The following is a 20,437-nucleotide window of genomic DNA, read 5'->3' on the forward strand; positions in this document are numbered from 1 at the left end:
CGCAAGACAATAAAAAAACTCTAATATAATCCATGCATTTTCAAGTCTACCTAAAAATTTTAAAAATTACCAGCTGATACAGATAGGGATTAACTAACTTGATGATCATTAGCATGAAAACAAACATCTCGTTATCTGCATGGGGTTAGTTTCTTTTCTCTTTTTAACATTATTTTTTATCCTGACTTGTGTCGTCTACAAGTGATAAACTTGAAGATGCCAGAGTCCAACTAAAAGGCAAAATAGATAAACGAATAAATAAGGAGAAAAAATGGGCATTGACATACAAAATGTAGAAAGTAAACATTCTGACAGTGGTTATGGATAATTTATGTACACAGAAGATCTTCATTCTGGGCAGAACATTGCCTTAAATTCCCAAACTAATGAAGAAAATAATCATCTTCACCCAGTGGTATATTATTGTAAAAGAGCACATTGAAATTACTTGGCTGGAGCTAAAATTGTGTAGATTAGAAGCACTAAGACCACAACTATTGCCCCTACCAGAGTGAACTTTGGACTAGTCCACAACATGAGGTTGGATCGCTCGGCTCGCTTGATGGGATCAACCTCCTCAGATAATGGGTACTCAGACCGCCTTGGATTCCAGCTCACATATTTATCTGGATTGAACTGTGAGAAGAGTGATTTTTTTCCTTGCTTTCTGAAGCTTGACCAAGCCTTGTCCCAGTCTGTAGACAGTCTATCACCTAAATATAAGAGCAAGAAAAATGGTGAGTTTGTTAATGTCCATTGCAGGATTTAACGTAAAAGCATATTCATGAGTAAATGAAGAATAGAAATGTAAAAACTTAGGAATGTGCATGACCGTGGGAAGATTGTTATAAGACAAGTTGCTTGCAGTTTGAAGTGTTTTCAAGATGGATCTTTATTTCCAACAGTTATGGAAAGGCATACATACAACAGTAAACCACTAAAGGACAATTAACATGGCTAGATAATCTCGTGAAGTATTGCCATCTAAGAACGGAAGATAATAAGGAGGAAAACAGTCAAACATCATGGAAAAGAGAACAAGTACAAAGTTCTAGAAGCACGGTGGACAATTAATACTTACAAACAAAAGAGCAGCACAAACAACATTACACATTCCTCTAGCATTTTCTGATGAAAAGTTACTGTATCACCTATCCGCCACAATAACCACCTAACGCTCTACAGTAACCACCTAGCGTAAAATGTTATTGTAGCAACAGTGTAGTAAAATTATAGCAACAGCGCTCACCTACCGCAAACTCACCTATATATAACTTTCCCTGCCGTTAAGTTTTGATCATCCCAGTGTCTCCAATTAATAGTGAAAAGAAAGAGAGGGAGAGAGAAAGAGAGAAAATTAGAGAAAGTTTCTCTTGAGAAGAGAGATTGTAATTCCTAAATTTTTCTCATAGTGGATTCTTCTATCATTGCCCGTGATTTTTACCCCAAATTCATTTAGGGGGTTTTTCACGTATTTATTTTATTACTTCTACTCTACTATTCATCGAGACCTTGCTCTATTAGGCCCTGGGTTTGTCCTAACAAGTAGTAACATAGCCTGGTTTAGGGTGCTTGTATCTACTTATCGTATGCTCTGTGGCTGTCACCAAAGATGGATCATCCACATCAGAAAATAAGTTAAATTATCCTTTACCCTTTGAAGGCGACGGTACTATTCAAGAGTATTGTATTGTTCATAAATATGGTACTATTCACTAGTAGGTACTATTCACAAATACGGTTATTGTTCATAAATACAGTTATTGTTTGCGTAAAATAGTAAGAAGTTACTATTCAGCTATGTTGCACGGATACGGATACGGGACACGGATACGACACGGACACGGATACGGGATACGGCAAAATCCAAAAAAATAGGATACGGGGATACGGCAAAGAATTATTTTAAAATTACTATTATTATAGAAAAATTTAGTGAATTAAAGTATTAAACTTGTACGTTAATTTTCATTCAAGCTTGCAAATTATTCAAACTTTCATACTAGTATATTGCATCACGAACAACTATATTGCTAAATTTTATTTTATTCTATATAGGTTACAAATGGCGAATCAAGTTTCAAGTTTCAAGTTTCAAGTCAACTAGTTGCACTACGCCACTACACCTAGCTCAAATAGCAAGAATCAATACTCGTACTCTCGCAGTCTCACACACGAAATCAAATAGTAGCACATTTTCAACAATTATGACCGATATGTATTAATAAGAAACAAGCAATTAGTTCTAAAAAAACAGTTAACACTTAACAGTGATAATAATAAAAAAGAACCAACAGTTAACAGTTAAGACAAATCTCTCCTTAAATCTCTCTTTGTAAAATAGTTAACATTTCAACAGTTAAAGACAAATCTCTCATTAAATCTCTCCTATTATTAATCAAAATAGTCCACAAACCAAACTTTAATAATTACCTATTATTAATTAAAAATAAGTTTAGTGGCTTACTATCTCAAATCATTAACAATTAAACATTAAAAAACATTGCTTTATAGTTAAATAAGAAACTATTAACAGTTAATAGTAAATGGCTTAACAGTTATAGTTAAATAAGTAAATGACTTAACATTCAAAAAAAGAAAAAAAGGAAAAAAAGAAACGGAAGCAGCAACAAGAAAAGAAAAAAAAAAGTGAAAAATGAAACGGGATTGGATAAGGATCTCAAATATAGACCCGAACCCAGAACCAAGAAACCAATCCCACGGTCCTCAATCATCATCATCAAATCACAAACCCTAACTCTCATATAATCTGCCCCTCCCCCATTGCTTTCGCTTTCTCACTCTTCCCTTCAACAAAGAGAGAGTAAAAAGAGAAAGAAGGAGATAGATGCCGGACGAGGAGCACCACTTCGAGAGAGAGACGAAGAGATAGAGAGAAAGACGAAGAGATCAAGAGAGAGAAGACGAGATCGACGAGGACGAGGTCACCTAGCAGTGACGAGTGGAGCCCCCGGAGCAAGAGAGAGAAGACGAGCGACGAGATCTGACCTAGCGAGAGCGAAGACGAGATGGACGAAGCTGCGGCGGCGTAGGACTCGGGTGAGTGATTTAGGGTAATGTTTTGGGTTTGGGTTTGGGTTTCGGGTTGTCTTTCACCGTGTGGGATTTTTTTGTTCGACGTCAGGATTTTTTTTCCTTTTGTTCACGAATCCCAACTGTGTCCCCCCTTGGATTGACCGTGTCCCCCTCGTTTGACCATTGACTCGTGTCGGACACGGATTGACCGTGTCCGACACGTGTCGTGCACGTATCGAGCACGAATCGTGTCTGATTCGTGTCGGACACGGATTCGTGGCCTCCGGGGGAGTATCCGTGCTTCATAGACTATTCATGGTAGAAGCAATGACGACGAAGTTCGAGATCGAGAAATTCAACAGGAGTAATTTCTCACTATGAAAGTTAAAGATAAAGACTATCTTGAGAAAAAATAATTACATAGTGGTCATCGGTGTAAGACTAGATAACATCACAGATGATAAGAAGTGAAATGAGATGAAGGGAAATGCTATTGTAAATCTCCATCTAGCATTAGCAGATGGGGTGCTGTCAAGCATACAAAAAAAGAAGACAGCAAAGGAGAGCTGGGATACTCTAACAAAACTATATAAGGCAAAATCCTGGCACAACAAAATCTTCTTGAAAATGAGACTTTACACTCTTAAGGATAGCGGAATCTACATCGATGACCAACCACATCAACACCCTAAACATTGTTTTTCCAACTCACAATGTTGGGGCATACAATCGGTGTGAATGAACGTGCAAAATTTCTACTTCAGAGTCTATCTGACTCGTATGATCAGCTCATTATCAGCTTAACAAACAACGTCCTCATAGACAATCTAGTCTTCGACGATATTATAGCCGCTGTTCTGGAGGAAGAAAATCGACGCAAGAACAATGAAGACAGGTAGGTAAGTTCACAACAAACGGAGACCTTATCGGTGACGAAAGGAAGATCAATTGCACGTGGCTCTAGTGGGAGTCATACCCATGGTAGATCAAAATCACGAAGTAAGAAGACTATCAAATGCTACAACTGTAGCAAAAGAGAGCACATGAAATCAGAGTGTTGGCACAATAAGAAGAGTAGAGATAAAAAGGCTTCAGAGCCATCAACATCTCAAGTATGCGTTGTCAGCACGTCAGATGATGGTGAAATTCTATACAGTAGAGCAACCATTGTTGATGAAGGCAGAAAGAGATTTGCTAATGTCTACCTTCTAGATTCAGCAGCCTCCTGACACTTGACCTTCCGAAGAGAATGATTCTATAAATATGAACCTATCTCAGGAGGATCTGTATTCATGGGCTGGGCAATGATCATGTCTTAAAGATTTCTGGTATTGACACTATCAAAATCAAAATGTTTGATGGTACAATACGCACCATTCAAGATATGCGACATGTGAAGGGATTGAAGAAGAATCTGTTGTCTTTAGAACAATTAGATAAGCTCGGGTGCAAGACTCATATAGAAAATGGGATCATAAAATTTGTTAAGAGGGGCACTTGTTGTGATAAAAGGAGAAAAGATAGCTGTAAATCTATACATGCTCAAGGGATAAACCCTGCAGGAAGCTGATTCATGTGTGGTATCAATTAGCCATAGAAAAAAACAAATCATGATGTGGCATCGCAAACTAGGTCACATGTCAGAACGAGACTTGAAGATTCTCTCCTATCAGAAGTTGCTTCCTAGACTTTCGATAGCTCTTCCCTTCTGCGAGTATTATGTTACAAGTAAGCAGCATCGGCTAAAGTTCAACCCATCGAGTTTTAGAAGCAAGACTATTTTAAAACTGATTCATTTTGATGTATGGAAAGCACCAATTACATCCATGGGAGAAGCAAAATACTTTGTGTTCTTTATTGATGATTACTCTAGGAGATGTTAGGTGTATCCTATCAAGAAGAAAGCGGATGTGTTCTCAATATTTAAAGCCTATAACGCATGAGTTCGAGCTTGAATCTGAAAATAAGATCAAGTGCTTGAGGTTAGATAATGGAGGAGAATACACAGACGGTGAATTTCTTGCATTCTCCAAGCAAGAAGGCATCAAAAGACAATTCAGTACTGTTTATACTCCTCAACAAAATAGAGTGACGGAACGGATGAACAAAACTCTGTTAGAAAAAACAAAAGTAATGTTAGCAACTGTAAATCTGGATAGTCTTTTGGACGGAATCAGTAAAAACTACATGTTATGTGATGAATCGATCTTCATCAACTGTAATACAATTAAAGACGTCGATGAAGACGTGGACTGACAAGCCAGCTGATTATTCCAACCTCCATATATTTGGAAGCTCAGTGTACATAATGTACAATATCTAAGAAATTTTAAAGCTGGATTCAAAATCTAGAAAATGCATATTCTTAGGATATGCTGATAGAGTAAAGGGGTATAACTTATGGGATCCCACTGTCCGTAAGGTTATCGTCAGCAGAGATGTTATCTTTATAGAGAACCAACTACAAAGTGAAGAGAAAGAAAGCAGTTCAAAGAAGGACTCAGAGACCGTAGTTGTTCAGGTAGAAAATGATCCAAATTCTTCTGAAGCAACACAGCAGAGCATGATGTACAAGAACCAGTCGAGTCCGAGGCTCCAGAAGTTCGAAGGTCAACTCGTGAGAGAAGACCACCAATTTGACACTCGGAGTATATTACGGAGAGTAATGTTGCATAATATCTTCTAACAGAGAATGGAGAGCCATCAACTTTTTATGAAGCTATAAATAGCATAGATGCATCTTCGTGAATGGTAATAATGCATGAAGAAATTAAAGCTCTCCATAAGAATAAGACTTTGATACTTGTATCACTACCACAAGAAAGAAAGACCATTAGAAATAAATGGGTCTATAAGATCAAGCGAAATGACGATGATCAAGTGGAACGATATCGTGTTAGATCGGTGGTAAAAGGATATGCACAAAAAGAATGTATTGACTTTAATAAAATATTTTGTCTTGTAGTTCAACTTACAACAGTCCGAATACTCCTGGCTATGAGCGTTATATTTGACTTATATCTAGAGCAGCTAGATGCGAAAATAGTATTTCTTCATGATGATCTTAAAGAAGAAATTTACATGTTCCAACATAAGGTTTTGAAGAAAAAGGAAAAGAGAACTTGATTTACAGATTGAAGAAATCTATGTACAGCCTAAAGCAGGCGCCGAGGTGTTAGTATAAGAGATTTGATTTATTCATCATGAGCCTTGGATACAACAGACTTAATTCAGACCCTTGTGCATATTTCAAGATGTTTGGTAAAAATAATTTTGTTATCTTATTGTTGGATATTAACGACATGTTGGTTGCAGGCCCCAACAAAGATCGTATCAAAGAACTAAAGGCACAGTTAGCTAGGAAATTTAAAATGAAAGATTTAGGATCTGCAAACAAGATTCTAGAGATGCAAATTTACCGAGACAGAATTAATAAGAAGATTTAGTTTTCTCAGAAGAATTATTTGAAGAAAATATTGTGGCGTTTTAACATGTAAGATTGTGATCGTGATAATAGCAAATCCATCACAGGCTATGTGTTTGCACTTGCTGACGGAGCTGTAAGCTAAATTTCAAAACTTCAGTCAGTTATGACTACTTCAACAACAGAAACAGAATATGTAGCAGCTACACAAGCTAGTAAAGAGGTGATATGGTTGAAAATATTGCTGGAGGAACTCGGACATGAACAAAAGAAGATTTCTCTATTTTGTGACAGTCAGAGTGTTTGCATTTAGCAAAAATACAGTTTTTCATTTAAAGACAAAACACATTCGAGTTCAGTACCACTTCGTTCGTGAGAAAGTGGAAGAAGGAACAGGGGATATTCAAAAAATTCACACCAAAGACAACCTAGCAGATTTTTTGACAAAAGCAGTCAATACTAATAAATTTATTTGGTGTCGATCCTCTTGTGATCTGTCAGAAACGTGAGCAACATGAAGATGGCAAGATAAAAAGAATGGTGTGAAGATATGATTGATACTCAATCAAATCTTCAAGTGGGAGATTGACGAAAAATTATTGTACCACCTACCTGCTACAGTAATCACCAATGTGCTACAGTAACCACCTAACGCAAACACACTAAAATGTTACTATATCAACACTGTAGCAAACAATGTAGCAACAACGCTCACCTACTGCAAACTCACATATATATAGCTCTTCCTGACAGTAAGTTTTGATCGTCCCAGTGTCTCCAATTAATAGTGAAAAGAAAGAGAGAGGGAGAGAGAAAGAGAGAAAATTAGAGAGAGTTTTTCCTTGAGAAGAGAAACTATAACTCCTAAATTTTCCTCATAGTGGATTCTTCTATCCTTACCCGTGATTTTTACCCCAAATTTATTTAGGGGGTTTTCCACGTAAATATGTGTGTGTTCATTTTATTACTTCTGCTCTACTATTCATCGGGACCTTGTTCTATTGGGCTCTAGGTTTGTCCTAGCATTTTCCAATCATAAGACACTGAGTACGGATAATGACCATTTTCTATTCTTAAACAATGAAAGAAAAGGAATTGTTAGAACAATAATTATGATAGTAAGAACCAAAAAAATAGAACAAGCAAACACAACAACAGAACGAATAACGCGTAATAATTTGTAGGTTGCTTACCACCATACAGTACAGAATATGCAATCCATATGCAAAACTTAACTTGTGGTGATAATCCCTTAGCAACTAGTTGTTTAGGTTAAGTTCCTAGTTCAATAGACATTCACTAACTTGCCTGACGGTTTTACCAGAACAGTTGTTACTCAAATTAAAAAAAAAAAAAAACCAGCATCAAATGATTTAATTTGACATTGTAATCATTGTAAATGTTATGGAAAACTCAAAACTTGGAAGAAATGTATATTTAAGGCATTTCATAATGGGCTACTAGTTTCAACCCAAAAGGTTTAACTGTTATATCTTGAACAGTAAACTTATATACCAACTACTTACAAGTTGGCCTGATACGCAACAGAGTGTACTAACACAAACCAAGATTCTCCAATATGTCCTGAATTCAATTACCCAACCGATCTGGGGAAAAATTTTCTCATCTGTGCATTGCCAAATTACCACTAATTTACCATGACTAATTAAGTAGAAGACAACGTAAGAAAACAAATGAAATGATCATTTTGCTATAACTAAATCACACCATTCGTTGCACAAGCATATTATAAAAAAATGTACAAGGTGCAACGAAAAAGATTTAATTTGCAACAAGTTTGCATATGATCATTTGAAAAGTTTCAAATTTGTGTACCTTTATCGTTCTCACATTCTCCTCAGACCGAGAAAAAAATTTGAATTTGATACGCAAAGCTCGACTTGTGAAGATGATCGAAGGAATAGGGACATTGTTTGCATTTAGGTTAAGTTTCTAGTTGAATACCTATTCACCAACTTGACTCATGATTTTACTAGAACAGGTCGCTACTCAAATTTAACTAGGCCAGCACAGAATAATGTCATTTGACCTTAACCATCATAGACTTTATATAATTGCCAATTGAGGCATTTGATGATAATTTAATCCTGATTTCAACTCAAAAGTTTACTCTTATGTCATTGACAGGAAAGAAACTCATAAAAATTCCTTACAAGCAACAATAGGTAGTCCAAAAATGTGAAAAAAACCAGAAATCCCTTCTACGTCGCAAAGTCGCTTAGCCAACCAAATTGGAAACAGAAAAAGAGATAATGTGTTTCCCGCTAAATTGCGTGATGCAATTTTAAGGGCATTCTCTATATTAATGAAATAAGATGATTATACTCCATTTTTACATTCAGGTTTTTTTTTTCAATTTTCTATAATTAAATTACGACACCATTAATACAAGCATATGATCAAAACATCTATCAGGAGCAATGAAAAATAATAATAACTTGCATCAATCTTACACAATATAATCACTCAAAATTTCTCAAAATTCACCTTTATCGTTCTTCCCTTTGTCCTGAGATCGAGAGTCGTCTTTCGAGCAGCGCAGCCTGAGAGGGATTCTGGCTGTGAATCTCCCAACTGAGAGATCCATTGCTAACCTCGAATTCAGGAGAAATTTTCTTTCCTGGGTAAAAAAAAATACAGTTGAATTTGTACTTCAATTAAATTTTGATTGGATTCTTTTTAGGGTTTTGAAGTCGTTTTTGAGTATCGGGTGAAGAATGGCTCTCGTTCTCTCGCTGAGATATTATGAGAAGAAGCTTAGATCTGCCGTCCATTTTTCGCAGAATCATCTGGACCGTTTATTTCCCTGTGTGTTCGCTTTCTTCCCGCGTCGTTTTGTTTCTGCTATGTAGTATGTACGACAACATGAATTTTTCTTTTTTTTTTTTGAGGAAAAAAAAGAAAAGAAAAAAAAATCATGTACTCGTACATACTTCATAGCAGAAACAAAACGAGAACATGCTTTTGAAAAGTCCAAATGCAAATAATTGAATTTTAGCTCCGTGCAAGTTGGAAGTATGATTAGGGGTGTCCATCCGGACCGGCCCGGCTCGGGAAACCAGCCCGGGCAAAACCGAAGCCCGGACCCGGGCCTGAGCGGGCCGGGCTCCGGGTCGCTCCGTTTTTTCCCATTTTTTAATTTTTTTTTAAATTTTAAAAAACAATAAATTATAAAATATACATAAAAATTACAGAAAATGACATAAATTTTTTTAATAACTTGAAATGACATAAATTACAAGTACAAAAAATTATAAAAATAAAAGATGATAAAAATAATTTCTTTATTAATAATCAGTAAATTATTTATAATTATAAATTTATTTCGAAATTTATCGCATCACAATAGATGAGTAAATCCCAACTAGGTTGGCACCTACTCACCCATATCACTATCATTTGTAACTTTTTCTAAAATAATTCATTACAAATTTAAAGCTAAGAAATAAAAATTATAATTTGATGAATATTATCTAATCTTTATATTCCTTGATATTTAACTAAGGAAGCAGAAAAATATTCATCTAATTCAGAAACCTCTAATCCTGAACCAATTCCAGATCCACTAGTTAGTTCAGCTACTATTGCATACATATCAAAACTTACACTTTTACCTCGACCTGTGCTCGAAGCCGAAGGCGCTGAAGCTGTAGACTGTTGTGCAGCTACACCATGTCTAGCTGCATACTCATCATATAATGTTTAAAAATAATTTCTAATAGATAAATGATGAGAAGTAGCAGTAAGGGTGGAACCATCATCTAAGTCTATAATTTGTCCACCATACAATGACTGTAACAAACTTCGAAGACCAATATCCTTCAAACATGGATCAATAAGAACCCCCAAACCAAAAATATGAGGAATAGGCTTAAAATATTTATTAAATTTGCTCTCCATTTAAAAAATTATATTTCCAAAAATATCATCCATACGATATTTGGCAAAAAAATTTAAATATTTAAAATTTGTAAAGCAGCTAAAGTAATAGTTGGATAATAACAACCAGATAATAACATAGTAGCATCATAAAAAACTTGTAACATCTCATTTAATTTACATATTCCATTCATTTTCACTTATTCCATAAGTGCTACCGGAGCTAGAACTAGAAGCATAAAAATTTATAAAATCATTTATAATTTCTTTATATTCTATTGCTACACTTAACATTGCATATGTGGAATTCCACCTATGGTCAACATCTTTTGGAATTAGTCTAGGCTTATAATTTTTTCTTTTACAACATTGTTTTCATCTTTTAATTCTCATTTCAGAAGCATTATGCATATTAGCAACTGTTCTAACCTTTTCTATCATGGGTTTAATTTCAGAAAATACAATTTGAACAATTAAATTTAAAATATGGCAGATACATCTAACATGAAAAAGGTCACCATGATATGGTAATGACAGAGTTGTTTTAATAAAATCAACAGCTATATTGTTATTACTTGCATTATCTAGTGAAAGAGAAAATATTCTTTGATCAATTTCTAGTTTCATAAGTTCTTCAATTATTAAATTTGCAATATTAATACCAGTGTGTGACTCTTCAATTGCAATAAAAGAAATAACTCTTCTAAACATTTGCTAATTTTCATCAATCCAGTGTGTTGTGATACATAAATAACCAGTTTGTACTCTAGATGTCCAAATATAAGAATTTAAAGAAAATTTACAGTTTAAATTTTTAAAATAAGAAATTATTTTTCCTTGTTCCTTCTGATAATATTTTAAAATATCACGTTAACAGGTTTGACGAGAAAATTTTGTAAATGCAGGATAAAAACCATCTCTAAACAAATCTTCAAATTCATCATCTTCTACTAATTTAAAAGGCAGGTTTTTAAGAACAATAAATCTGATTACACATTTCCTAGCTCGGGCAGCGTCATAATTCCAACTACTGAGGGTACCAGAAGAGGAGGATTAGGAAATCATAAACTGTCGGATATCACCTTAAAGATTCTGGCCTTTGTTGTGTTTTTCTATATGGCGTTTGAAATGGTTGGTGCCGCTCTTATGATGCGCTTGGAAAACCTGGTCGCACAACGCACATTTTGCCTTCTGGGAGATGATCCTATCGTGTTCATCCTTGGTGACGTCTAATTCTTAAAAAATTCCACATATCGGATCTCGGCCTTTTAGGAGCTCTTGGTGCAGTAGATTCGTCATCGCCAGATTCAGGATTAACACCGGTAGGAGGAGTAGTAGTTGTTGTAGGAGGACTCATTTCTGGATCGGTAGGAGGTAGGTGTTGTTCTTCATAATCAGATTCAGAAGCCATTTGATAGAAGTATTAGAAAATATAAGAGATTATAAGAGAGTATAATATTGTATAAGAGAGAAGTAGAAGTGTTTTGGTGTGAGGAGAAGAAGTGAAAACCCCCCTCTATTTATAGAGGCAGCCCCCTAGGCAAATGACCAAAAAAACCTCATATTCTAGCTGTTTTTGACCGTTTTAAGGGGCAAATCGGTCAAACGGCCAAATATGACCGTTTGGCCGGCCCGACCCGGCCCGGAATAAACGGTCAAAAATGACCGGGCCAGGCCGGGCTGGCCCGGCCCGGCCATATCCGGCCAACGGTCACAAATTGTGACCGTTGGCACCGGGCCGGGCCGGGTCAGCCCGGCCCGGCCTGTCCCGCCATTTTTCGCCAACTGTCAATATAAATTAATGACTGGAGGCCGTTGCGCGGCCGACCCGGCCCGGCCGGTTTTTTTCATCTCCCCAGGGTGACCGTGTTGGCCTAGGTCGAGCCCGCCCGGCCCGGCAGCCGGGAACTGGCCGCCTGGCCGCTTGGCCCCGGCGGCTCGGCAAGCTGTTCCGGGTCGGGCCCGGTTCCGGACCGGGCAACTTTGCGCCGACCCGGGCCGGGGCCGCGGGCTTTTTGGACACCCCTAAGTATGATTATATTCCAAATGGAATTGTATCAAATGTATCCGGGTGCATGATATTAGATGTGCAGTTGTGCACCAAATGAATGTAAGCTGGATCATTGAATTTCAAATTTTGTGCACAAATACATGAATCATCATCCTTTGAGTGCATATTTAATATCATGGACGGTCTCAACTAGATACTTTCTCATAACAAACTAATAATTTTTCTTCAAGGCTGCCTTATGTCATAATGAGATATTAGTGGCTTGGAAAGTGCAACCGGAAAACTTTAAAAATAAATAAATTTTTAGACAAAAAATAATATAATGGCTGGAATTTAGAATTACTTTATGGATCACCATGGAAAAGGCCAAATTCAACCAAATTGAATTCAACATCACAAATGTTTCAGCAACAAATGTTACGAGCAATCTCCCAAGAGATAAAGTTGCACCCCTACAGCGCAGGGATCTCAATTCTCAAGAGCAACAAACCTTGGAAAAGAAATATTAAAAAGACAATGGTAGAAGGAACAAAGTGCATTAGCATTAAGCATCCAAAATAGTTGTAGCAAGCAATTGATCAAGACTCATACATACATATGGTGCTAACTTAAAAACTTCTAAAAGAAGAAGAAGAAGAAGAAGAATGTTAGCCTGACGACGAAGTCATTGCACATAACAAACGAGATAAAGATACATTGTTATTGACCCGTCATTAATAGTAGTTCTCTCAACGTTGGCTCCCTGGATGGAAGTATTCCACACCATTTTCCTTCACTTTGAAGTGAAAATTACTGATCTTGCTTGCAGAATAACCCTTCTCATTCAAAACCACCTTTCTTATGATTGTCAGCTGTTACAAAGATGCAATTCAAGTTAGAAGGAAGCATAAGCAGCAAACTGATATTTATATTCTTTGCAACATGTCTAAAGCTTCCAATATAAGAAAATTTAAGTTCAGTTCTATCCAGCAATGTTGTTCTCTAACTCTAAAGATCAACTGAAATTGCAAATATTAGTAGAGTCAAACAGGAAATTTTTCAGAAAAATGCAAGGAAACTATCTCTAGTCTTCATTTGGATCAAAATAAGAAGAGAAGTAAAAGTGAAACGAACATAGAGGAGAAGAAAAACCAGGAAAGAGCAGCTGACTTAAGTAGGAAATGTTTTTATGATAAGAAGGAAAAAATACTTTGCAAAAAAATTCATATGACTCAAAAAAAAATTTATGGTTTTCCATCAACATAAAAATTTCACTATGAACAAAATGATTAATTGATAAATCTAAAGCATGTTAAACCCCAGCATAAAATAAGAAAATCCGTATGCAGGATCTTGACCTACATTTTTTACGCGCCTGAGGGTAGAAGTCTCAAGGCATTTCATATGATGTCTAAAAAGACTGTCATGGATATCAATTACGGATTTGAATGTAGACATAGGATACCTTTTATATGTGTCACAGAATAAATCTTGAGGCAAATAATATGCACATGGCCATAACTCTCATCCTCCAAAATTTCCTCCCAGAACTCCATAAATCCACTGAAATGCACGGCGCTAGAGGGATGGCAAGGTATAAATTGGGAATAAAAGAACTTGAAAGAGAGTTAAACATTTTAGCGAGTCTTTGAACTCTGAGGAGAGGGGCAATTTATGGTGTGAGATTGGGAGATTGAGAATGATGAAAGTGGGTTGAGACTTGAAAACCTTTTTATGATTTTTTGCCTAGTAAGGACAGGTGGCAGATATGGGTGAGGTAGAGACTTGTTACATTCTTAAGTGTGGCAAAATATGAAATATTTGAAAAACAACATACTGCGTGAATTGCAAATACACCAATTGTACTATTATGGTGTAGCCGCTTACCCCATAAACTCTTTTATTAACGCCTACAACTCTGAACCTCAGACGCATTTACTTTTTGCCCTCAATTTAGATGGCAATTTAGCCTTTTTCAATTAATTGGAGCACGAAAATAATTTATCAGTACATGATTCCCATGTGACATCAACCAAACTGAAGAAATAATGTAGCCTGGAGTTCAAAGAGTGTTAGTGATAATAGAAAGAGTTTAGGGGGTATAATTGGATACACCCAGATAATACATTGGTTGTATCTACAATTAACCCCATGTAGTTTATTCTCCATATTTATATTTTGAAGTTTCCCATGTCTGACAACTTATCTTCATGGCAGTGTGCGACACTCATGACCATGCCTTCAAATCATAGACTAAGTCTAATATGTGTATTTCATGTTTTATTCTTTACGACACTATAGCACACATGAAGAAAATATATACATGCCATCAAATAAATGATTATCGAGCTTATCTAAAAAAAGAAACACACCTGTCCATGAACATCAACAGCTAAACCAGTCAACAATGGCTCTGTCTTTACCACAACATCTGCAAGGTATTCCAAATTTGAATGTAACGTCGGTGGTGGTTCCTCTCCACTAGGATATATATCTTCATGATTCAGAATTACAAGAGAGCATCCCTAACATACAACAATTCAAAAGCATGATTATGAGGGTAAAAAAAATATTATCACTATATCAATCAAACTCAAAAGACAAATCTCTAACCAATTCAGAAGTCAAAGCAACACAATAGTGCATAAAATCTAACACATCATCTGCAGAACCACGAGCTGCAATCTCCAAGAGAGAGATGTCATCTATCATGATCGTAATGTTCTCCTTTGAAGATCTTGATTCTATAGCGCTTTGAATCTTCGCATACAACCCAATAAGGCCATCTTCAATTGTATAAAATCATGTTACAAAACCACACACACACAAAACAAAAAAAAACAAAAAATAAGAAAAAGCAAAAAACAAACAAACAAACAAACAAACAAATAAATGGTTTCCTTGCATATACACCCCCTTTATTCGTGGGGGTCAGCAACTTGTCACCTGTGAATTTTTATTAGCACTTTGATCCCTTGGTGTCTGAGTGGAGTTATTTTTCCGCTATTTGCACATATGCTATAGGGAGTGTATGTTCAACATTATAAGAGGACGAGCTCTCTTTACAACACATGGATATCATGAGATCTCTCGACAATATATTGACGTCACACAACACATACACATAACAGAGAGACAACTCCATTTGGATATGAGGAGGCCATAGTGCTAATACAGAAAGTGTAAACTGCAATAAACCCCTCACCGATACCTTCAGTAACATTTATCAGGTCCCACCTCATTTATTAGCACTGAACTTCCCTCAATTCATAAAAGAGAGGACGGTTATCTGTAATTTATTCTTCTCAAAATGTGAATTCAGGGGCATTAAGTGCTACTAAGCTAGTTGCCTGGTGACAAATGCAACTGAATGCATAAACGAGAGATGTTATCCGCAACTTGCCCCAAAAAAAAATGTTAACCCTCTAAAATACAGGGAATATTTGCAATTACCCCCAAATGAAAAAAGGTAAAAGACTCTACCTTTATGCTCAGAAGGGTACTCTAACTTCATCATATCAAGAAACAGCACCTTCTTATTCTCCCGCTGCGCCGACAAATTGTAACCCTACAGAACACAATCTGTTCGATGAAATGCCAAAGAGAAATACCCAAAACAAAATCACCCAAAATCACCATTTTCCTCATGATTCGGTCGTAATGAGAGAAGGTCTGCGCGAGGGCGAGGAATACGACGGCGCCGCCTGCGTCGGCGGCGAGAGAGCGCTTCAGGAGGTGGTGGAGGACAAAGGCGCCGCTCGTCTCGACCCGGTCCTCGACGAGGATTACTGGGCCGGGGATTGGGCCTAGGGCATCGTCGAGGAGATTGGAGGGAGAATTCATTGTTTTTGTTTCTTGGGATTGATTTTGTTCTCTTTTTTGTTTCTTGTTTTTGTTTGGGCGCGAGATTTTGGGAGAAAGTTTTTTGAGAGGGTTTTATGGCTTGAAGGGCTTTATAGGTGGAGCGGTAAGGGGGTTGAGAGTAGTGAAATAAGTAGTCGCGGGGTTATGTGCAAAAGATGTTGTAAGGAGGGGTTTTCCCAATATATAGTCCCTATGTTCTGTAATTTGTTGAAATTAGTTGCTGAAATCATTGAAATTGCTATTCCCAGATCTTATAAATGGCTTTAAAAGATTGAGATCCTCTACTCATGGACACCTCCTAATATTTCCTCATAAGATCTTGGCCATCAATCTATCCATGGACGGCCAAGATTCTCCTCATGAGGAGAAGTAGGAGGGGGAGGAGGATGAGATCTTGGCCGTCCATGGATAGATTGATGGCCAAGATCTCCTCATTAGGAGATATTAGGAGGGGATCCATGAGTAGAGGATCCCAATCCGGCTTTAAATTAGTCCCTCTACATGGAAACTGCTTAATTTTAGGACAACTAGTCGAGCAATTAGTCAGGATGCACGTGTGTTGAACGTGGTCAAGTTTTACTGTTAAGGATATACATAATTTACAAACAATACATAATTACCAATATTTCTTGTATGTATTCACACAGAATAACAAATAAACGGTTTTCCTCTCATAACAATAAAATCAACACCGACAAAATCAAAACAATCTAAAAACAACAAAAGATTGTCTTGACTCCAATTTCATTCTGCATGCCTCACATGCTTCTTCACTGAACTAAAAAAATACTAATTATCTTAACTTTCTTATTTTTTTCTGTTCACAAAACAAATTCAAGATATAAAATAATTATGTCCACAATAAAGTTATGGTGAAGATATAAACTCAAAACAAACAATTAAAATATTTGACTCGTGTGCCATGCAAGTGCTGTTAAATGTTAATGTAGAATCAAAAGCAATCTAACAAAATGAAAATTTCTCTCAAATCCACGCAACGGACCCAAAAGGCCAAAAAAAAATCAACTTTTCAACCTCAATGTAGCCACATGATGAGAAATCGATTCAAGGTACAATCCTATTCAGTGGCGTAGCCGGAATTTTTTTTGCCCTGAGCGAAAAATAAAGGGATTGTGGCGAGCAAGAGGAAATAGAGGAGGCTGAGAAGAACAGTCGCTGGATTTAAATACACCTACAATTTGAGAGAAGCTCTCAATTTCATAGAGTAGCAAAATAAAACTCGAGATCCCCATCTCTTCAAATTTCACTTCAATCACATCTCATTCGATCATTCAATCCAGCTAATAGACCCAAGCAATGTCGCTCCGGCGGGGCCGGCGGTAGCCACCCCAAGCACAAGCTCTAGCTCTGGCAGCCCGGCTCCACCATCATCGCCGGCCGCATTCTTGCCCTGGGCAGCTGCCCAGGGCAAGGAAGCCCTAGCTCCGCCACTGACCCTATTAGAAGAAATAACAAAAAAAACCCAAAATTAGGGGGGGAAATTATACCATCTTGAACATTGGCATAGCTCACATAGCCATAACCAAGAGATCTCCCGGTAATGGAATCCCTACAGAATCTAACAAAGGTAACGCTGCCGGTCAAAGAAAAATGCTCAAAGAGGGTCCCATCTATCACATTCGGATGAAGGTCACCGATGTAAAGCGTCGAAATTGACATTGAAACGCTCCCATGCACTGCTATTTCCCCAAAAGATGAAATTTTTAATAGGAAAAATGAAAATTCTAGGTTAATGTTAGGGTTTTTTTTGGGGGAGATTAGGGTTAGAATGTGGTGGTGCATGGGAGCGATAGTTAAAGAGGGGAAGAATTGGATTAAAATATGATTTAATTAATTTTGTTTCCTCTTTTACATAAAATGATTAATTAAATTAAATTGAAATTTGATTTTAGTTTACAGGCAGATCTTGTCTTGTAGACTCACCATTTGTTCTGGAGGAGATTAAAACAGAAAATGAAATTTAAAAACATTGAAAACCTAGGCTCCATCATTTACTTTTTAATTTAAGAACTGTTTTTATTTGGTTTTTATCGGCTAAATTATCAATTTGAATTCTATAACTACTTTTAACCAATTTGATATTAAAAGTCTATCCGGTAGCTTTTTGGTATTAGAAGTCATTTTTCTGCAATTAGGCATTTTTCTTCATCGTCGATGAAAATTTGGGAAATGTTTTGTATGTTTCAAACTCATTCACAACAAAAAAAAACTATGTTTTCATACAATTAAAGCTAATAATCATCCTACTAACCATCTATATCTTCAAAAAATAATGTTAGGGGCATAACCCCTAACACACCACCAACCACACCCCCCTCTCCCATCACTACAGTAAACCGGGCCTCACATAAGATTTTAAATTTTTTAAAATCCCATGTGAAGCCCGGTTTACTGTAACGATGGGAGAGGGGGGTGTGATGGGTGGTGTGGTAGGGGGTGTGCCCCTAACACCACTCATCTTCAAAACCACATGATAAGTTAATAAATCTATCATGTTATTGTGTCATATCGTCTAAATCCAATCACGTCAGTTAGTAAGGTCACATCAGGATTCTAATATAGGAAAAATACCCTGAGGCCCCTTTCTTATAAAGTGAATGTGTTCAACCCCATGACTTAGTCAACGTGCGATCTCATTCCATCCCAAAAGCAAAAAAAGGCAAACGTATTTGGCCCTAAGTATGTTTGCCACGTCAACAATGATTTAAACCGATTTTCTTTTCTCCATTTTACCCTAATTAATGATCCTACCATATTTTTTAGTTAGATTATGTGCACCGGTGAGAGTCTCTCTCTCTATGTTGTTAACCTTAACATTAAAAGTTAATTGTTAACTTTAGAGGTTAGTTGTTAATTTGAAATCAGAAGTTAAATGTTAAGTTTTTTATCGGTTGTTAAAGATAGAAGTTAGATATAAATACATTTACTTGTATTTATAGGTACAATTGCTTTTACGTCTATGTATTCTCAGGGCTTGCTGCTAATTATTGAAGGGGGAGAGAAAAAATGAAAGGGATAACTCGATTAAGATGATGAGGAATATGTTGGTAAAGGCGATGGTGAATGTATCACTTGACTCTTTTGTTATCACAATTGTATATACATAGTTGGTTATCATGTGATATTTATCTACATAAAAGACCGTTTACATTTTTTCTTAACATTAAAGTTTTAAATCTAATAAATAAGTTAACAGCTGATATTGATAAGTTTAATATTCAATCAATAAGTCTAACAAGTAGCTCATAAGATTAACAACCAATATTTAAAATTAATAAAACCAATAAATCTAACAAGCAACTCATAAGATTGATAGTCAACTTTTAAAATTAACAACTAGCTGATAAGTTTAACATCTAATTAAAAGATCTAACAAGTAACTCATAAGATTAACAATCAACTTTTAAAATTAACAACTGAGTTTAACATCGAAATGTAAATTATTTTTGTTCAGTTTGGTTGGTTATTTCAGTTTGGACCTTGCAAGAGCATTACTAATATATCACCATTTTTATGAGAAAATGTTCTCTCGTGTTTTGAGACATTTAGAGGTAACGGGAGGATGAGCAACAAAAAGTTAAAAATAAGTAAAACTAAACAATAAGGGCGACAATAGTCGGAAACTTAGGGTTGTAGAAAGAAAATACATATTCCTTGATGTGTTTAATTCATGAATAGCCAGCGTGAGGCTTCGGCTTCGTTGACTAGCTAGTAGTATCTTCGTAGTGGAGAAATCTTTTATTAGTAAAGACTAATATCTTTATATATAGTGGAGAAATCTTAAAGTTTTACTAGTAAAATTATGTAAGAAATAAACTAGTGAAATAGGAGATGAGAGTAAATAGGTATACATAGAGCGATGAGCTGAACGAATCACAAGCTGCACCAAACTGAATACAGAATATAGAATCGAACCAAATCGTCAAAGATCACCTGGTTTTTTCATTTTTATCGGTTCAAGCTGGTGATAGTCATATATAGGACTTGAGTTTGGGAAGAGAGAAAAATGAAGAGGAGGGGAAGAGGAGAGAGGGGGATGAATTTGATGTATTTAGTTTGGTAGTCGGAGCGATGGGGGAATGAATTTAGGGGATTGAATTTGGTAGTGAGAACCATGGGGAATTGAGTTAGCTAAGAGAGAGAAAATAGGAGAGAGGAGGAAGTTGATAATTGAGAGAGAGAGAGAGAGAGATGATGAGCAC

At 36.4% G+C, this 20,437-nt stretch overlaps 2 protein-coding genes across 2 annotated transcripts; both read right to left on the reverse strand.

Moving 5' to 3' along the window:
* Nucleotides 260–9,185, reverse strand: LOC109842886. Its single transcript, XM_020411793.1, has 2 exons — nucleotides 8,969–9,185; nucleotides 260–713 (listed from the first exon to the last, which is right to left on the reverse strand). The coding sequence occupies exons 1-2, from the start codon at nucleotides 9,066–9,068 to the stop codon at nucleotides 445–447; spliced, it is 369 nt and encodes a 122-aa protein (XP_020267382.1). The 5' UTR covers nucleotides 9,069–9,185; the 3' UTR covers nucleotides 260–444.
* On the reverse strand, nucleotides 12,892–16,338 carry LOC109843721 (elongator complex protein 6). Its single transcript, XM_020412673.1, has 5 exons — nucleotides 15,987–16,338; nucleotides 15,834–15,918; nucleotides 14,964–15,136; nucleotides 14,723–14,875; nucleotides 12,892–13,222 (listed from the first exon to the last, which is right to left on the reverse strand). Exons 1-5 carry the CDS (start codon nucleotides 16,191–16,193, stop codon nucleotides 13,100–13,102), a joined length of 741 nt encoding a protein of 246 aa, XP_020268262.1. The 5' UTR covers nucleotides 16,194–16,338; the 3' UTR covers nucleotides 12,892–13,099.

The sequence above is a fragment of the Asparagus officinalis genome, chromosome 5 (assembly GCF_001876935.1).
Source record: "Asparagus officinalis chromosome 5, Aspof.V1, whole genome shotgun sequence".
NCBI classification, from domain to species: domain Eukaryota; kingdom Viridiplantae; phylum Streptophyta; class Magnoliopsida; order Asparagales; family Asparagaceae; genus Asparagus; species Asparagus officinalis.

Excerpts from the sequence above, each read along its gene's own strand:
- LOC109842886 (XM_020411793.1), bottom strand. The coding sequence starts at position 9,068 with ATGGATCTCTCAGTTGGGAGATTCACAGCCAGAATCCCTCTCAGGCTG. Across the intron at positions 714-8,968 it reads CAAAGGGAAGAACGATAAAG|GTGATAGACTGTCTACAGAC; the intron begins GTGAATTTTGAG and ends TCTTATATTTAG.
- LOC109843721 (XM_020412673.1), bottom strand. The coding sequence starts at position 16,193 with ATGAATTCTCCCTCCAATCTCCTCGACGATGCCCTAGGCCCAATCCCC. Across the intron at positions 15,137-15,833 it reads GTACCCTTCTGAGCATAAAG|ATGGCCTTATTGGGTTGTAT; the intron begins GTAGAGTCTTTT and ends ATACAATTGAAG. Across the intron at positions 13,223-14,722 it reads CTGTTGATGTTCATGGACAG|CTGACAATCATAAGAAAGGT; the intron begins GTGTGTTTCTTT and ends TCTTTGTAACAG.